The 20,674-nt window shown below is 40.9% G+C and overlaps 1 protein-coding gene across 1 annotated transcript; it reads right to left on the reverse strand.

Annotated features, from left to right (window-relative positions):
- Positions 1-11,393: 11,393 nt before the first annotated feature.
- Positions 11,394-20,615, reverse strand: wg (wingless). The gene is made up of 4 exons (XM_011300877.1): positions 20,075-20,615; positions 18,732-18,994; positions 12,886-13,160; positions 11,394-12,791 (listed from the first exon to the last, which is right to left on the reverse strand). Exons 1-4 carry the CDS (start codon positions 20,173-20,175, stop codon positions 12,237-12,239), a joined length of 1,194 nt encoding a protein of 397 aa, XP_011299179.1. The 5' UTR covers positions 20,176-20,615; the 3' UTR covers positions 11,394-12,236.
- Positions 20,616-20,674: the final 59 nt, after the last annotated feature.

Here is a 20,674-nt window from a genome sequence, read left to right on the forward strand (position 1 = left end):
AATAAGACTGAAACAATCTTTGTACGTTTCGTAAAAAAAAAAACTAATAAAATGAAATAGGTTTCAGAAAAATTCGAATTATACACCTCCATTCTACCATAAATGTCAGATTTCCCAACCAATTTGAGAATCACCGATGGAATAAACCACAAAATCCTTTTGACACCTTCTCCAAATCTCCCGAATCTCTCCACGCCGTCCTAATCTCATTATTACCTATATGACAAACTACAATTTCAGATATGGTAGCGTATAAATTTATTTGAATGTCTGGGGGATCTCTGGGCTTTCACAACTTGCGCCTGAAAAAAAAAATCCAACGTTAATAAAACTGAGATGAATGAAATCCCGAGGTTTTATGGGTTTTACCCGTGATACATCTCCATGATGGGCGTCATCCAATTGACACTCTCAAAGGAAACCTTCCTAAATTATCCAATAATGTTGTCAACAAGTCATTTTTTAAATATTTCAACCCAAGAATTCCTTTGTCCCCCTCTCCCATAAAAATACATACTTCATTACACCAATACCAATGAATAAAACAAAAACCCTAAAAAATCCTCTCTTCACTCCACTCAAAAAAAAAAAAATAATAATTACATGATTTCAGAAATACCATAAAAATAAATAATTTTTAATAATTGTTGTAAATTCAATTACAATCATCAATGATGGTTATATCACCTGATGGAGATATCACAGAGGATTTGTTTGAGGAGGTGATTAATGGATAACTATCGAAACATCAATTATCGTTCTCACAAAACATTTGCAAATGCATTCGAAAACGGGAATTTCATCAACGTCCTGGCCTCGACGACGGTATCCTATAAAATAGCTTTACGACAAGCCAAGGAATTTCGCGTGACCATAAAGCCCGCAAGGAGTGCGCCTATCGCTAGGCTCAATGCATGCTCGTTCAGGATTCTGTAACCTCCCCTGTCTATCCCATCGCTCCCATCGTTCCCATCTTTCCCATCTCCCCCTTCCCCCCTCGTCCCCCATTCTTTTTCGCTTGCGCACATCTACGCCATAAACGAGAAAAGCCCAAGGAAAAGAAGAACGCGGAAGATCGAAAAAGAGAATTCGTGAAATAAAAAGAATGGAAGATAGGCTTCAACCGATCGGCCATGACTCAATCATTTCCGGTTGAAATGAAGAAATCGTAAATCCACTGATATATTTCCCATCTTCCCCGATATTCTCCCATCATTATCATTTGATTCACCAGCCTAAAATCCCCCGAAAAATCCCATTAATTACCTGGAATTTATTAATAACTCTGATACAAGACAAAAAATGCTGACGATGATTGGAGATCGTGGGGTACGAAAAATAAAACTAGAAAAATCCGAAGAAAGTGGTTTTGGGACTAATAGAGCAGTCGCCCCCTTCTCTTCTAATAGCCCCCTCCGCCCCCCTGCCGGAGGGTCTGGACTCTGGAGCGAGAGGTGGTTCTTCCAAGGTGGCGAGGAGCCACCACACAGTGAGATTATAAAAACAACAAAAAAATAAATAAAAAATAAAATGGTAAAAAGGAGGTCGAAAGGGGGCAGATTGTTGGAGTTGGAAGGTGGGAGATATAGTGGCTCGCAGTGCCTCAATTAACCCCACCGACACGCGGGGGCCATGGGGGCGTGCGATTAGTCCATACCCAGGGAGATTGGTCTGTTCAACGTTTCAACTGCGGGTGGTCTACTCCACCAACATCCACGGGGCCCTCACAAAGCTGTAATTTTGTCCCGAGCTACAGCCAATCGGGGTAAATGTATCCCTTTTTCATTTTATTTTTATTTATTTTAACCCTTTATCTTTTATTTTTCTCAACCGCGAGTCTAGATACTTTTTTAACACCTCGGACGTTATTTTTTCTCACCTCCGGGAATTATTCTCGCTGGGGGAAAGAACATTTTGTTTAACAATGTCGGGGCCAATTAAGGAAACAATAAATTATGACTTTTGTATGTAATGGAAGGATAAAGGACGAATTGGGGGTGGAGAGAGCAGGACAGGGGGAGGTTGGGGAGGATGGGGAGGATGGGGAGGATGGGGAGGATGAGGAGGGGGGTCAGGAAGACCGCCCTGAAACTCTCCCACGACTATAACAATCAGCCTGTTCTGAGAACGATTAAATGCGGAACAATGAAGCAGAAAAAAAAATGTAAAAAAATAAAAGTAACATAGTACTTGTGAGAGTTCTCAGTGCACTCGGGGCGTGCCCGTGGACAAACGAAATAACCACAAATGCGAGCGTGATTAATTGTATGAGTCTGTTGAGGCCTTTTGACACTGTCGTCTCGTGTACAATGTCCTAATGTTACAAACTTGTTGAACAGCACCAGCAAAATGACAATAAATCGGTGAAACCGGGGGGTTTCCATTTTTTAATTCAGTGAGAATTTCTCAGATCCGGTGAATAGATTTTACTGGTAATCCGATATTTAATTATATGACGACGATAAATCGGTTGGGGTGAAAGATTACGCGATAAAAAGTAGAAAAGCAGTGTCTGACCCAGAAGGTAACGTATCCCCTTAAACCTCCGGCGCTCGAGGATGCGCGAATGAAAAATTAATGACATCACCTGCAAATTAAATAACAACATTAATAAAATGTTTATGCAATTTTGGTATAGTGATATGAAAATAGCAGACACCATTCCGGCGAGTATATGAGAATTTAGTGAAAATGAAAAGAGATGGAGAGAGGAGAAATGATTTTCAGGTGATGGCGGTGTAATTCTCATGTGAAATGGAGGTAAAGGTAAATTTTATAATAAATTAGTGAGCGTGTGGAGTACTGGAATGAGGCGAATGGATCGGTATGCGGTGGAGATATGGAGTTTGAAAACAGCGTCATGAGAGAGAGCAGTTGAGATTCAGAAAGGAGGAATTGCTCGAGGAGATGGTGAGTCGAGAGGCTGTTGGGCATTAACGCAGGAAACAACTTAAAGCCTGATGTATGCGTGTATGCACATATGTGGTGAATTTATTTTTATATATATATTTTTTTTTTTTATTTTATTTGGAGGAACAGACGACACGAGTACAGTTTCGCACGGTGGCCATCATCCCCCTCCAACCGCCGATATTAATTGAACGATCTCATAAGACCAGACTAAACTGGCCCATACGTTAACAACTTTATTGGGAACACCGACGGTGAGACGTTAAAATGTTTCCAATCTTAATTAGGTAGGTGTTTACAGGAGGATAATTTTACTCGCGAGCTCCAGGGCAAGAGGATTTTTTGCCTACCGGACGTCATTCCACTGATGGTTTTATTTTTTTTTTCAGGGATTATTTATTTCTCTGGGAGATTTGAAAAAAATTTGATGGGATCAGCGAAAGTTTTTGGGCCCGTTATGCCCGGATTATGATAAATCGTTGGTCATTTTTTGGGGGTTCAACCGCTCGCACCGACCAGTCGAGTCGCATAATCATTTTCTAATGAGTGTAAACACCTTCAACCTCGGCAAACACCTATTACCCACCTTTTTAGTTCTACTTAGCAGGCTCACACGTGCCGTGCTTCCACGGTACTTCCGCATATCGACGTAACGAACGATAACACAGATTTACAGCTTGAGCAAGCGCACCTGGATATTTTAATTACCAAAAATAACGAATAATCATATTGTTCAATTGACATGACATGATTCTCCAATGTTATTTCAACGCTACTCTCATGCTGATTAAATTAAAATAATTTCTGTACTGCACTTGATGAAAATATAGCGTGTCGCGCGGGCGAATAATTCGCCCGATGAAAAGGAATGAGAAGAGAAGAAAAAAAAATGACTAAAAAAATGAATAAAAAAATAAATAAAAAAATTGAACCGACCACACACTGATAGACGAGGGAGTGCTGTGATCCCAGCAGGACGCCACGTTCGCAGCTCATCGTATCATACAACGGTATGTACATATACAGTCGAGCATATACCAATGGAATATCCCCTGGCATTACTAAAACTACATAAAGCACAAAATGTTGGTGGGGGCGATAAGAGGACACGAGGGGAATGTCGGTGAATTATGAGCACGTGGGGCTGTGAATTAACGCTGAGGAGTAATACGTATCGAATAAAGATGGTTATTTTGTATGTGCAACCCCTTCACTCCCCCTTCCAACAAATTCTGTGTTGATGCTCGTGTTTCAATACTTACACACAAACTCTGAATACGATACGGGATCCAGAACCCTATTCGGAGCTTTATGTCTTGTTCGTGTGGTATACGGGGGAATTTATGGTGTGGTTTTTTTTAAGTGACTCATCGCATGTTGGGTAATTAAATTGTCTTGTGTCGTGTTAACCCCTCGGGCTATTTTATCGGATTTTTGGGGTGGAAATTTATTAATTTATGCCACTATTAATGGATAAACTCCACCATTAATCTCCATAACTGATCATTATTATTCAAAATATTGTCGAAATTAAGATGTTTATGGATCTTTATTCATTTCTTGTTACACTGGTGGAAATAAATTCAATTGCCTTTCATTTCAATTCCAATTCGGCATCATTAATTATCACCCTATTATTTTAGTGTAGTCAATTATTTTATTTCATTGATGGATTGTGCAAGTGTCATAATCAATTGAGATTTATTCATTAATTATGAGGAAAAAATGGATTTTTCAGGATTAATTGATAATTAAATAATTCATTAATTACTGCGTTTTGTTGAATTGATGGGCTGGATCGAGTTGGTGGAATCGAGACTTCCAAAAGTTTGTTGGGGGCCGGTTGGATCTCGATCGATATCACGAGTGGATCGAATCGGACAATGACAAGCACACACGCAGCATCCCGTGGGGTATTCCAACGATTCTTTGGTGGGCCCCCTCTCTCTCCCCCCTAATGAAGCCGTATTTCGATGTACCAAACCACCCATTGTCTTGCGAATTGGACGTGTGCCCTTATCGATCGATGTCAATCTTCATGATCGACATTTACGTTAACTCCGTCTTATCGATCACGGGGATACGCTCTTGAGAAAAAAAAAAAAATTAAATTTCAGGGACTCTTGACTATTAATTTTCAGGACAATAGCACTGACTACGATTTGTGGATTAAAAAGTCATTTGCCAATAAAATTCGCAGTTCTATTTAATTAATTCGTGGAATTGAAAAAAAAATTGACGCGGAATCGCGACGCGATTAAAATTGGAATAAAAAAATGGTGGAATGACTGGGCAGATAATTTTCACGAGCCCACACTGTAATCCGCCATTTTATCAGGCCCCACCAATTCCGGTGCGTTGAAATCACCGTCTGGACAATTACATTGACCAGTGTGTTTGCCCGAGAGCTATTATAACCCTCTGCACTTGTTCGAGAGTTGTCTTCCCTCGTGTTTGCCGTCCACCCACGTTACCGTGAATATGGATGCTGGTATTTAGTTTGAAAGGGGGGGACTTACTGGGACCCAGTCACGAAGATGGCAACAGCAAAATTCAGCTGCCCAGCTTCAGGATATACACTGTGTTAAACGCAAGTTATACCTCCCACGAGGACAGTATCACGGCGTAGGCGAATTGCTGATGAAAAATTTTTAATTAAAACAGGAAGACGTGAAAAATCCTGAAAAATCGCCAATCGTCCAATTCAATGCACAATTATCAGAGAAATTATCACCTAAATTGAAATTTCTTCAAAAAATTATCGCCCCAAACGAATAAAAAAAAAATGATGATTAAAAATTTGGGCAAATGATTTTTCCTGAATATTTTTTGTCTCGTCAGGTGGCAATGACTGCGCTTGAGAATACTCACTGAAATAAAAGGATAATGCACCCGGGGCTGAGCTCACACAACAAATCCTCCCGATATATCGGCAATGACGCTAAGTGAGCCGTTAGTTAGCAGCGGCAATTAGCACGTGGGGGTCGTGGGCCCGGTGGTTGCACATGGTATCCGCACATATGCCGTGAGGACACTAAACCGCAAGAGAATAAAACCAGGAGAAAAAATAAAGAATCATCACCTGAAACCGGAACCGCAGTGTCTGACGAATGCGGCATTTAAAAGACCGTTAAACGATGCATCAATACCTTCCCGACTCATTCCATCCCGATCGATTGATTGATCGTCATTTAATCACTGAAAATCGAATCATTTGAAATGAATAAACATTTAATTATTCAAGAAAAAAATCGCCATCTCTCAATAACCAATATTTATTTTTAATTAAATGAAAATTAATTCTGTACAGAAAATAAGAATTTCGCGTGCCGATTGCGTGAGTCGCGGCGTCATTTTTCCGTGTATCTTTTTACCGTGAGGCAATAGAAATTCTCTAAATATCGCTAATGTTTCTTTTCTATTTCCCCATAATGTTTTCACGACTGTCCCTGCCACAAGTAATGATCGTTGTTTATGTAAATCGATCCATAATCACGCGCAACAGGTGTGATGCGGCGAGAAATTAAGCTTTCAACATAAATTTCCCCTCGATGATGCAACAGAATTATCCACACGTTATTTTACAATCCGAGGGGAAGAACGAGGCCACTGATAATCACTGAATGGACATAAAGTGCTGACCTCCCTGTCTTCGGTGAAAAATCAGCCTCGATTATGCCTTCGCCGCTAGTTGACACCGCGTCTACATCATCGGCGCACGACACACGATCCTCACCCACTTTCTGTCCAAGTCTCTCCTCATCACCAGCCCATTAATGGGCTTTACATAAATAACCGTAAACACTGATCACTCTGGATAGCCTCTTTATACCAAATTACGAAACATTTGTTCAATCCAATTGATTCCACCAGCTCCAGCTCCAGCTCCAGCTCCAGCTCCACTATTTCAACATATCCTTAAATAATTAATTAACCAATATAAATTATTGTTTATCATTTTTAATATTTGTTCTTGAAGGGAGAAGGAGGGGTGGAGAGGCAGGAGGAGGTATTTGAAATGGTATCTCCGATAATTGACACCTTTAATGATTATTTTTGAAAAAGTTTATTGATGAAGGGAAATAGTCGGATGTGGTGGGAGACAAGGGACAAAAGATGAAGAAGTGGTAAGAATATGGGATATATCGTATACACGAGGAAGAGGTGAGTCTGTGGGATGCTTGAGGGGCCCTACGATTTGTTGGGACCCACCGCGGTGTTTCTGCGCGAGGCACGTAATTACGGACGCAAGGCCGCGCCGTGAGAGGCGTCAAAATCGCTTCCCATCTACCCCAAGCACATCGGGCGCAAGCACCCATTATAGAAATTGATATTTTATTGTGGATGGGGCACGAAAAAAAAAAAAAATCCAACCTCAAGCATTATCCACACAAGCCCAAAACCACAAAGCTATAACCCCCGGGTTATTGAGTTATTTCTGAGTAATTATGAATCAATAACGATAATTTACCGCTGATGACGTTACGAGTATCGATACAAAAAATTATTTTAGGGTGATCCTGGGGGCCTCTGGGCCCCCGGACCTCGATGATTCTCCAGTTGCTCAGGGGGAGACAGCGGGTGGCCCATCATATACATTATGAGATCCCTTTTTTTACCCCCCCCCCCCCCCCCAACCCCCCTGATTTTTACGTGCGCAATTTGCCGAAAAGAGGGAAAAAATTGTTTACATTTAATGGACGTTTTGGCCACTCCGCCGGGAGAAAGTGATGAAAAAATTTAATACCCGGGGATCGTATGTACATTATAACCCGGAGTAAAAAAATTTCATTGGATTTTTTAAACGTGGAGTCACCTCTATTTTTCTACGGTAGACATTTTTTTTTATTTCATCAAATTTTAGAAATTCCCAGTTGATTAATAATATTAAATAAATTAATAGTAAAAAAAAATGAAATGCAATTTGAAGGGTGAAGTCGATTAATTTTTTAACGTTTAATTACACCGAGTTTGAGATATTCAGGATGGCCTGAACTCCCCCATGACAAGCATAAATCATTTGAGAATGGACCAGAAAGGAATGGCTCTCGATTATACGTTTTACACCGCCTCCCCGACCTCCAACTAATTCCAGTGTCATTCCCGCGATTGTAATTTTATTTATAAACGTGATTCACTCCCACTGAGTGATACCAACCAGATGAGGTGAGCAACAAAGAGATGCTGCATTCATCTCGTCTGTTTGTTTCATTCGTATTGGATACGTGAGTATGTTAATTCACCAGTGATGTACACCAGGACATGACCATCGGAGAAGTTGGACAGAAGAATGAGCCAGACATGGGTACCAGGTGGTCCTCTCCAGAATAGGAACCACCTGGAGCAACCGAATTTCTCATCATCTCCCTTTCCTCTCCCCAACCACCATTTTCCCCTCATTTCCCCTCCATTTTCTCCACGTCTTCCCCCACTTTTTTATCCAATAATCCCGCCATTTTCTTAATTACCCGATTCTCCTAATTAAATTAATTTCCAAAATGGATTCCATATTTTTCGTGCAACTCCAGTTGCTCTCGTCTAATTTATCCGCATTTTTTCTAGGATGAAGCAACAAATAAAATTTTTTTCCCCGACGACAAAGAATTTGGTAGGGTAGTCGATCCCCTAGATCAACAAATTTATACCTATCCCTGGGCCCCATGTGCCCCAATAGTATTCCAGCGTAAAGCTGATGAAATGAATGGAATTCTCGTCTGGAATGATGGGACTTCTGCATTGATCGCAATCCATACGATTCCCTCTGACTGGATGATTCTGGATATTTTGCGCGTGGGAACGTTTAATCGTCTCGAAAATCGTCCAATGTTGGGACCACACCGTCGCATTATCGGTGTTTTGGCATGTTATAAGATTCCAGAGTTGTTTCAAAATCCCATCACCCCGCGCACGAGCTCTTCTTCTAACCCCTGCCTCCTGGCCCATTGGCCATTTGGTGTCCTTTAAATCGACTCTAAAAATTCAACTACTGAAGCCTTGGATATCCAATCCTCTTTCGGGGACTCTCCGGAATCTCTTCGACGCCCCAAACGACTGTGGGAACGCGCAGGACTACTACTTTCAGACGTTCACAGACTTGTTTCAGCGTGTTTCAACGCCATTTCAGTTTCTTTTTAAACAGCATTTTTTAGTTTATTTCATCACCAGGGACTAAAACAACCAACACGAGCCGCACTAACATGATCAAACTATTTCAATTTATTTTTATAACAACCGAAAAAAACTCACACCCGAAATAACTTTCATGAAAAATTTTTTTCTACCCCAACATACGCTGGGAGATGAAAATAATTTTGTTATATTCTCAAAATTCTTGTTCATCCCCCTGTGATACTCTACTCCAATTTTTTTCCCCGTCATTCCACCGCGGAATGACAGGAATTCCGCGATGCTACGGTGGACCGATACAATGTATCTCTGACTCTCTCCTCTTGCAATACCAAAAAAAAAACAATAAATTAGTTGATTTACACTCAATCATCCTGTCTAGTAGGAAAAATACCACTGTTCTTTCCCCATCGTCCTTGACCGTCCCTCAAACCGTTGTCCAATTATAAAACAAACCGTTTTTTACCCCCAGGATCATCACTACCAGATTACGGAATGCCCACCAGGGATAATTTATCTGATTCCATTCAGAGAATCGTAAAATACCGAGCAAGACGTTTATGACGATTTTTTAACTTGTCATTCCCGTGGTTTTATAACTCTTTAAAGAAACATGTCTTTTATTATCGATCATCCAGAAACGGTGATTTAGTTCAGCAAGTTTATTTTACCCCATCCGCCCCCTCCATTATCTCTCTTCAACTTCTGAAAAATCCATTGAGATGAAAGAGATGAAAATAATGTACTCCAGCACCATTAAGGATGCCACGCGCGTATATGATCGGTCACGAGACGCCCCAACTCCTGTTTTCTCTGATTTTTATCATCACCAAAAAAATAATCCCACCCTTATAACCTCTTCATGTTGTCAACGATTCCTGATTCCTAATTATACAATATCAATATCAATTTGCAAAAAAAAATTCAGTGCAATTGATGTAATTTTTGGAAAAAAAAATCTCTGTCAAGGATTGGATGAATTTTTATTCCAGGAGATGACGATTTGGGGCAATTCGGTGATGACTGTAGGGACGTCTCTTGGTGTTATACTAAAACAAATTCTTCCACGGGAGTCTCGGGCAATCCCTGGGAGACAAGAATCTCGGGCAGCCGTCGACTTCTCACGGCGGTTTCTTTGATGTTTTCGTCCCAGGCATGGGGATACCCACCATGGGCACCCACTCTTAACCCTTTTCGCTGATTCCTGGCTACTCTCGTCACCCAGCCTCTTCCCTACTCTCCTTTCTTCTCCAGGTTCATTCAGTTTTACTGTTATTGTCATTACCTGCATGGAAAAAATTTCCAGCCGCTCTCATACACCACAAGTAAATTAAATAAATTAAATGCATGGAATAAATCCAAATTCAATTGACTGGTGATTTAAAAAATAATTAATAATAATTAATGTACTTTTGATCGAGTGATTGTTGAAGAAGCGATTGAAATGATTGAAGAGTTTAGACTCGGTATTTGATCGAATGTTTGCCGATAAAATTTGTTACAATTTATTTTCTCACGATCGATCGAAAGATTTATCCCCCCATTCGAAAATGTATTTCCTTCAAAGAACGTAGGTGGTCCCCCCGGCATTGGCCGGCAATAAGGGGTGTCGAGGCCATTAGCGAGAATTCCTATCCTCAGCGGTCAGAATCCTTTTATCCTTGGCAGATACCTCCGGGATTCCTTGGCGTTATCATCGCGTGTACCATTCACCAGTATCGACATCAGAAAATTGAAAGAAAAAAAAAGAGACAATTCCACGTGAGGGGAAGATCCTGAGAGAGAATGATAAAAAAAAAAAGGGGCACAGCTGAAAGAGTTTTAAAACATGAAAACGATACATACGGGGCCTCCCACGATATTACCTCTGTCTTCAGAGTTATGAAGTCGTCCCCATTTCACCCAGTCGTTACGAACCAGTTGGCAATATGTGTTGTATATATATTAAATGTTTCGAATGTTGCACGAACTCGTCTCGAGTTATCTCTCTCTCTTTGCTGTTGCTGCATTGGGAAAAATATTGAATGGTCTGTCGTTTATTCCAGATCGCGAGAGGCCAAAGATCGGTAAAAACCTTGAGGATTGTATCAACATCGATCGTAGATCATCAGTAGATACGTGACTTAATCGCATGTACATCAGTGAAAATGGGACTCGATCATTTCCCATGGAAATTATTTTTTCACTCTCAATGCAATCCAAGAAAAAATTTTATCGAAACAAAAAATCATTGAAATAAATAAAACTCACTGAAATAAATAAATATAAATTGAATAAAAATGGATAAATGAATGGAGTGGGAAAAAATGCAACTTTTTTATAAAACAATTCACATGATTTATTATACATATATCCATATTCATATAGGTGAGCGACAATTTTTTCCGCAGTATATATAAATATAAATTATTGAGAAAAATAGTTGAATCAGCACCCACTGCACTGGTAGAATTGCGGATAATTCAGGGGAGTGTAAAAAAATAATTTAAATATTCTCGTTGCATAAGTTGTACGATTTAATCATAATTCTTTCTCTACAATTCCTAATATTTACAGGCATTTTATGAAAGGGGAGCGCTAATATGTACAGTGTTAAGCACATAACCGGATCGTTTATAAACTCTTAGACTATTTACAAGATAGACTGTACCCCCAGGTACCCCAGGGCGTCCATCTTGCATTAATAAATAACTTGGAAAACATAAGAAAAAAAAAATACAAAAGACTGTATCCAAAAAAGCTCATCGAAAACGGGGGAATCCCCTAATTGATTAAGATATTCCTACTATGTACAATAGAAAATAACCATCGCAGAATAGAAAAATCCCTCTAGCATTCTCTAACCGCTCAATCCATCTCAGTCTTTGATAAAACACTCAACAGAGTGTCAATAAATAATTAAAAAAAAAAAGAAAAAAAAAACACCCCATCCTCGCATAATACTGGACGCGTAATTAACACTGTTAAAAATTAACCCGTGAAATTACCAATTTTCTTGTTTCGTAAAATCATGAAAATTAATATAATTAAACAGTGAAATAAAACGCGGAAGAACTCACAGACATTTTCATAACTGAATTAAAAATATTAACAGGTTAAAATGACAATGGTCTCCTCGTGTTATTTTAATGAAAATTGCATTCCCTTGTGACAACTCAGATGAACCCCTTCACCAGGAAGAGGTGTGAATTGTTGTTAATTCATAGGCACGTGTGTATTGTTTTCTTTGTCCTGCACAACTGACACTTGACCTCGCAGCACCAGTGAAATGTACACGCACATCTCTCAACGACAATAACCTCCTGGGTCTTGTAGCCCCTGCCACAACACATTAAATCACAACCATCGACACCGATACTCGTGTCATTGCACTGTCTACCATGTGTCCCAAGTATACCTAACTTTGGATTTTTTTCACAGAATGGTGGTGATGGCTCCAGGTAAACGAGATCCTTGGCACCTGGTGGTTTGTGCTCAGGATTGTACGGTTTCAGTTGAAAATTGTAACGGTGACGTCTTCCCAGGCCTTGACGTGGCCCATGCACCGAATTGCTCGCTGAATTACTCACTATTGCATTGCCATTTCGTGCTCGATCCGAATTGCTCACCATTACTCTCGAGGCACCATCGAATCGATCCTTCAGGTTGTCACCGATTATACGAAAATTTGGGAGACGCATCCAACACGTCTTCACTGTGCACGAACCCGACATTCCGTGGCATTTGCACTCCTGACGCATCTCCGAGGAGACGTGCTGTTGGCAGAAATGATTTTTTCGTTTATTTATATTTTTATTGATGAATTATTTTGTGCAATTGTGGTGACTCGGGGAATCGGGATCAACTCACCGCTCTGCCAGCTTCGTTATTATGGAGATTCATTTTCTCCCTGAGGTTTCGCCCCCGCTCCCCGGTATCAACAAACTCCCGGGAGAATTTGAATCCATAACCGATGTTGTCCGAACAACCCCCCCACTCCCAGTCGCGCACCTGAGAAGGTGCCCTAGACTGATGAGTGTAATCACAGGAGCATGACTGAATGGTACCCTCGCTGCATGCCCTTGCAATGCTGTGCGTCACTGCTGCACTGGTGATTGCATAAATAAATGCCGTCTCTCTGCATCCTGTCAACGCCAAAAAAAAAAAACACACATTAAATTAATGATAAATTAATATTTACATATAAATTTGTCCATCAGGCATTAAACATCTGATATTTCGAGCTAAAAACGTGGCAAATTGAGGTAACATTTTGAATCGATGAAGATGATGGAAAAAACCTGCAGTGCGATGAGCAAAACCCGGTCGTGATGACTGGCAAGGACACCAGACAGATGAGAGAAGAGGTACGAGGTTAAGGGGGGAGGGCCCTCACGCTCGAGGGGTGAGGGTTTTTGCGCGTTAAACTATTAAGAATCTGTTAATTACGCGAGGCTGAGTTTTACGACTAGCGGCATTATATCGCTGAGCCCCGGGGATCTTTTGATGCGCAGCCGACTAAAAATCTATTGTCCGAGTCCGAGTGGCATGGAGGGGCCCGTCGGGAGGTCCCCACCGATCCCCGCGATCAAAATTCCCCGGAGAATCGGTCCCCACACGCGGTGAGGGGAAATCCACCCCCCGGGTAAGAGAAAAATCGCGGACATCTCCGCTGATCACCCGAAAATTAAGAACTCTGGGGGACAAAATTTTCACCGCTCGTCTCCGGCAATCGGTGGTCGCGTGGGAGGTGATGCCCCCGAGGGGCCCGGGAGGTGGAACGTCTCAATCCACTGGGGCCAACTACCTGAGGGACCCACCGGGTCCTATCTCTTATCTCTGTCTTCTCGGAGGTACAGGGATGGCCGCAGGTGGAAGCGAGTGAGGATGACCTTAACCCCGACTGACGCTGACCCACACCATAACCCCCTCCTCACGGCTTTATACCCTGGGACACACCTTATCTGCATAAGCGCAGGTGCCCACCGGCACCTTTGTAACGATACATCGGTGGAGATATCCCCGGGATTTTTGCACGTGTGAAAATTCATTATTTCAGATTATTCATGCGAGAGCACACGTTGTAATATATTTTTTTATAAATATACCTTTTGAAAAAAGTATGTATAACGATTCTCGTTATCATTCTCGGTATCATATACAAATATAAATATATAAATGTATAAATATATTGATGAACTCGGATTTGAAAAATTGAAAAAAATTATTATGAAACTTATTCTTCCGGTATATGACCTGGAGGTAGTTCCCCAGGTCGAATGATGAGAAATAATAACTGTAACAAATTATGAATTGATTTGTGCCCTGAGTGACTTAAAGGAAGTTTCAGTCCCGAATGGTTTCGTAAACTCGGTGGAACGGCGTAAATCAGGGGTCCAGGGGCCCATTCAGGCTTCCGTACAGGGTAGGACACCCCAAATCGTTCCGAGGATTAACGGAAAAAGGTACTCCCTCACCTTTACAACATGCCAGTTTCCTCTTTCTCTCACTTTTTTTTTTTTCAGAGTCGTCGCGCGCCCTGGCACACTTGGAAAATTATCGGAGAACCTGGTGAAAGGTCCTCGACCACCGGCGGACTACCGAAAAACTTCCATTCTCTTTATCTGAAAAATCTACCTCAAGGTCGAATACTCATCACTCTGTTTGCTCCATTGAAAAATCCTCGTGACGAATTTTTTTTTCTCGTTATACTCCCATGAATTTCTACGGATACGTACCCCGAATTTTAATGACATGATTAACTTCAAGAGTTGATAATTGAATTATTAATATAAATACGTGAATAAATGAATTTGTTTAATTGTCAATTATTTAATTTTTTATGAACATTCGTACTAGAATTGTTGGACGGATTTCGCAAGTGTGGAACGTAATCCACACGCCTATTTCATTTTACGATAGTCAAACATGAGTCAAGGGAATTATCGGGAGAATTGAACGGAAATGGCAGATAATTTGTATTTACCTTGGGCGTATGTTGTCAAACAAATTAAATTGTACTGTTTTATTGATTTATTTTTTATTTTTTCGCGAAAATCGTTGAAGCAAATGGTGAAACTTGGAAATATTACTGTTGTGAAGGGAAAATAACCGGTGGAGAAAAAAAATGGAGGATGTAAAAATGAGTGAAAAGGAGTTCACTAAGTTGGATATCTCGTTTCACGTTTTAGTAAGAAATCGTGGCGTGCCGTCTCCTCGAAACACATGTAGCCCATCATCGTCAGCGATTTATGGCGGCGTAACGCCACGACAAAAACCAGTTCACATCCATATAAGATACGCGGTTTGATACGTATAAACCACGTATCGTATACCAACACTGTCGACAAGTATTGATTGAATTTATCCTATAAATGGACGATTATATCGATGAAGGAAATATTCGACTTGGGGTGGGGGCATCGACACTAGTAGCTGTAGGGGATAGACATTAATGAAGACGTGATTAGAAAGGACAACGAGTTTATTTCATGTTAGATCATGTGATACATGACGGAAAATTTATTCCCGATCGATTGATCGGAATTTAATTATACTATCGTGTTTCATGGCGAATAATCGAGCGTTTTTTCAAGTTCTTTCCTCCAGACAAGCCAGTTCTCGGTGTGTCCTTATTTTTTTTTTATTTTCATATAAATTATTATTTTTCCCCGTGTGGATGAAAAATGTGGGAATGTGAATTATGAGGATATTAAAAATGATAATTTTAGCGGAGGGACGTTTCTGCGGTTATATCGTCGCCCTTTTTTCCTGGAGGTGTGGGAAGAGGGACTCTGGGGCCATCAGAAAATGAAGAGGTCCGAAGGCGAGGAGGTGAGGATACCCCGAAAAAAAGCGTTGCGGTAGGTGCCTTCAACACGGCGGTAAAATGATTACAGACCACTGGCTCACTCACTAGCAGGCAATAATATCGAGTACAAACTCAGACAAAAGTTTCACCATTATTTATATAAACACAGCCCCAAAGATATCGTTCAATCCACCACCCCAAATTCACCCTGAGCAAATAAAAAAATATCTCAAATCCAAATCTCATGGAACTCTGAAAAATATATTATTTCACCTCGCGTGTCGGTCATCTCTGGGGAACGAGTTTTATTCTCCGTCGAATGACCTGTCACTATATACAATTTTTCATTCTCCTCCTAATTTTTATTTCCCACAGGTTTTTTTTTCGGGGCATTTCGCAGAAGTCGAAATGCCGCATGTCATTTTCGAATTCCGGATTTTCCCCTGCACCAAAACCAGATACTCTAGAAAAAAAAATAGAGAAGACGAAAAGTCGTCATCGGGCAGACGATTTTACCGAACCGCGGGCTCGGGAAATAAAAAAAAAAAGGAAACGTTAAAAAACCGGTAGTGCGTCAACAATGAATTCAATCCCACGATCTCGAAATACGACGAGTCCATACGCGTTACACATACGAGATACCGATCTTCCATATGAACCCAAACCCACCCCAGGGCTGACGCCACAAGTATGAGATCTGATGAAATCCAGATGTCTGAATCCAACCCCTCCCTCCAGATTATTTAAATAAAAAATCCAACCTCACACCGAAGCTAAATAAAAGAAAAAAAAAAAACAATTCCCTAATTTTTCTTCACTCCGAAAAATAATCAAGACTAATTATTACCTTTCGGTAATATTGGGCGATTCACCCGATGCCTGAATAAAGCCTGAATAAAGGCTTGTGACCCGTTGCTCCCGAAATCACGTCGGGGCATAAAAAATCAAAGACCGAGTACACAATAACAAAAATCCATGCGACAAACTTGTAGCCCTTTTTTGCCTTTCACTTTCCCTAAGTGGCCATATGGGCCTTTACATAATAGCATGTTCGAGTGTCGGTGAGGGGGAGAGTTGGGGGGTGGGAGGCGGGGGGCTGCGAAAAAGCTCGGCTTACAATCGGCAAAGCGACAAGATCTAAAAGTGCCGCAAAAGGGAACGAGTGAGAGAGTCTCACCGGTACAAGAGGGCCATTATCAGGTTGCAAAACATACATCTGGCCTGAATATACCGAGGGCACGCGCCCAAAAGCCCTTTGAAACACTGCCACGCCCCCTCCCTCAACCCCATTTTTTTTTTAACTCACGATTTATCGGCTCATTTGATTAATTTCAACAAATGATGATTTTTTTAATCAACCGATTAATCCACACAACGTGCAACGCTCACCATTGATTGATCAATCAATTTTTCATTTCATCGGGATTTCTATCTAAAATCAATACGTCTCGAATTCTCAATTATTTATGACCCCAGGCATTGAGTCACGTACGCACACCTCTCATTCGCTTTGAGTAAATATTGATTAATTATTATTATCGAGTCACACTGCGATGTTTGTCTCCTCCTGATTAAAAGGAAAAAAAATGGTAAAACGATCGGGAGATGATACGTTCGCAATTGCACTCCTCCCCCCCCACCCCCTGGGGCTTATCTACCCGTAAATAAACGGGGAATGATCATTAAAAGGCACGCGAGTCGACTTGTGTTTAGTCTCTGCTTGGTTTCTATTAAAAAATCCACCGAGTTTAAACAGCACGTGAGGAGATAATTTTTACGGATTGACGTGTCTAAATAAATAGGGAAGTGTTAGTCAACTGTAGCCACAGATTCTCATGAGTCTCTACCATTGAAGTCTCTTATTCAATTTAAAATCAGACATCAAATAAAATTTTTTTTCCATCCTGAGTGATGTATATTTTAACGACATCTTGAATTTTAACGCTCATTATGAAAATTGAGTGTTAGACGGAAATGAATTTTGCATTGATTATAAATTTTCCTATTCATTTGTTTTATTTTTATTTGAAATTACAATTTGAAAGTTTAATTAAATGTGAGGGGCTGAAAAAATTGTGCGAAAATATTTTAACGGTCTCACGTACCCACCCCTCACCCTCCCCCCAACTCGCGTGCTCTCCATTTATTTTTCTCTTTGTAGTTCTCATCCTTCAATTCGCATTCGAAGACCGGTCCTCGTTTCCCATCCTCTGGCTCTCTCTTCCTTTAACAATGGCATACGTTTTTTTCTGTTGGTAATACGTAAAACGAGTCTTGATACCTCGACGAGATCTGTTTCGTGTAGTTGTCGCTCGAAAATCGAGAGGAAGACAATGAATTTTATGGAGAGATTAAAAATAATTTATTCATCGGGTTTATTTTTTGTCGGGCAAATGGAATTCGAATGAAGACAATTCTCGTTTTATTTTTTTTATTTTATTTATTCATTCATTTGAAAATGTGACAAGGTCGTGTGTCATCCGTTGGTAATTTGTGTCTCACACTCGACGAGAGTTAAGAGACACGCTAATGCAACGGTCGTACGACAAGGTGACGACAGACTGGGGCAGAGGGTCAGTAAATAAATCAAATTTACCAGGGGGCACAGGGGGGGTCATCTTCGTTCATGTTTAGTTGAGTTTTTGGGCCCCATTGGGGTGTAGATGGGGATTACCTCGAGGGCCTACTGTGAGACCATCCACTGGGATATTTCAGACTTTTACAACGCAATAATAGGCCATTCAGTTGCTCATTGGGAGGTGTTTAACATTCGAGGGGATTTTTTTAAAATCATTATAATGTGCCATTCCCATTACCGCAATTATAACTTAATTTTATTTCAATTTAATGTACAATTATAATTATTCAAATGGGAATTGATGAATGATTGATTGTTGTAACTCACCTCGATCGACGATTTTTCCAAATAAATTCTTTCCCCTGAGGAAATTCTTGGTGGAGCAATTCCACCTCCTATTCCTAAACTGGTGCTGACACTCCATAATAGCCTGATTAGCACCCCTGGCAACAGCCATAAGTACCCCAGGATTTTCCCTAGCTAATCTCCTCTGTTTACGCCTGAGTGTAGCATAAACCGTCGGATCCATGTGGAGTGAAGCCGGTGACATTGGCAGAAGATTGTTGGGTTCACCAGCTTTGGCAATTCCCCTGTACAAAAATTGACAAGAAAAAAAAAAATAAAATAAACGAGAATTACTCGCGGTGCGTGAGAATCGTCAACGGCCAACGGTACTTGCACTTGTCAGCGAAATTTCTCTCACGGCGGGAATTAAATTAATTAATTATTTATTCAAGAGCATGCACTTGAACTGGTCCCTGGCGCATTTACGGTATCAATACGTGACGGGGTATTCCATCAAGAATTTCACCGAAAGAGGAAGCCAAGTCGTCCCTCCAAAACAAAAAAAGCAAAAAATCATCTGCATCCCGGAAAAATCATCCCCTGGAGCAGAGAATCCACGGAGATCCCAATCTAACCCCCGGGGAGAGATCATAAAAATTGGGCGGGGGTGGGATGAGGGGGATGTGTGTGTGTGGGGGGAGGGAGGGGTGAGGGTCAATTTCACGTGAAACGGCGCGGGAGAAAAATGCTGAGTAAAAGAGCGAATAATAAAAAGAATGAAAAAATAAAATAAAAAAAGTGAAAAATAAAACCGGCTTGGTCGCCCTCGTTCCCTGAGAATCTCTCAAGAATTCTAAATGATCTCCGGGGGCCAGCGCGCACGCCCTCGTATAAACACTCGACAAGATTGGATCTCACGTCGCGCTCCAAGTGTCGTCGGTCTGGTATAATAAACAGTCCCTGAAGTTTCACGGGTTGACGTTGACGTGTGCCTTTGGCCAACGGTTCCAACTGGCAAAAAATGCCCACGTGAGCCACGAGTAAGAGGGATGCAGATATAACGGAGACGATGAAAAGTGAAAGTCTTTCTCATACCGTATGAAATTACAAACTCACCGCCAACACCTGATTCATCCACATAATTACTAACAATTTATGTTTTATCACATTTTATTATATTTTATAACGCTCTATTATATTTTATTATGTTTCATAATACCGCGAGACGCGTGTCGGTGATGATAAACCATTGGCCAATTAAAATTAATAACTCCGATATTAAATTAGTCGGATGATTCGCGGTCGAGCAGTTGTCCATCCGATAATTTAAAACGAGATAATTCATTCGTGTCATTAATTAATGATCATTAACATTGGGTACGTACCACCACATGGAGCCTCTTCCCCTGTTCTTATTCCTGCTTATATCAGCGGGAATTGCTGGCACAGCCACAGCCAGCGCACCCAATATCATCCACAGTCTCATTGTTTAAACAATTAGTGTTTACCAACCAGAACTAATTCCTATGGGTCACCAAGCACTCGACGATTAACGTCAAACCACCATTACCATAATTATTAATCCACTCGACACGCATTTAAATTATTGCAACTCAATTATTCTCAATTTATTAAATTTTTTATATTTATATCTCATGTGATAATCAACTTGACACTTGACGTTTTACTCAGTCCAAGTTTGTTCAACCGTTGAAATGGTACTTTTGGTGGCCTGAGGGTACCGATACTTCCGTAAGACTGCCAAGACGTCTCAGTTTGAGCCGTCTCTCTTCCCAAATGTGTGCGCAACCCCCTCCGGTTTTTCGGCACTCACTTTTTCTCCATTGGAAAAATAAATGAGAGAGAGGGCAATACCTGAACTACCCGAATACGGTACTGAACACCGGTGGTGGGGATAAGGGTCGTTTTTACCTGCCAACCACCCTCTGAACCCCTCCCCACCCGACCCCTCCGGGCCCACCGAC

Source organism: Fopius arisanus, unplaced genomic scaffold, assembly GCF_000806365.1.
Source record: "Fopius arisanus strain USDA-PBARC FA_bdor unplaced genomic scaffold, ASM80636v1 scaffold00019, whole genome shotgun sequence".
NCBI classification, from domain to species: domain Eukaryota; kingdom Metazoa; phylum Arthropoda; class Insecta; order Hymenoptera; family Braconidae; genus Fopius; species Fopius arisanus.

Excerpts from the sequence above, each read along its gene's own strand:
- wg (XM_011300877.1), bottom strand. The coding sequence starts at position 20,175 with ATGAGACTGTGGATGATATTGGGTGCGCTGGCTGTGGCTGTGCCAGCA. Across the intron at positions 13,161-18,731 it reads TGGAAAAATCGTCGATCGAG|GATGCAGAGAGACGGCATTT; the intron begins GTGAGTTACAAC and ends TGGCGTTGACAG. Across the intron at positions 12,792-12,885 it reads ATAACGAAGCTGGCAGAGCG|CACGTCTCCTCGGAGATGCG; the intron begins GTGAGTTGATCC and ends TTCTGCCAACAG.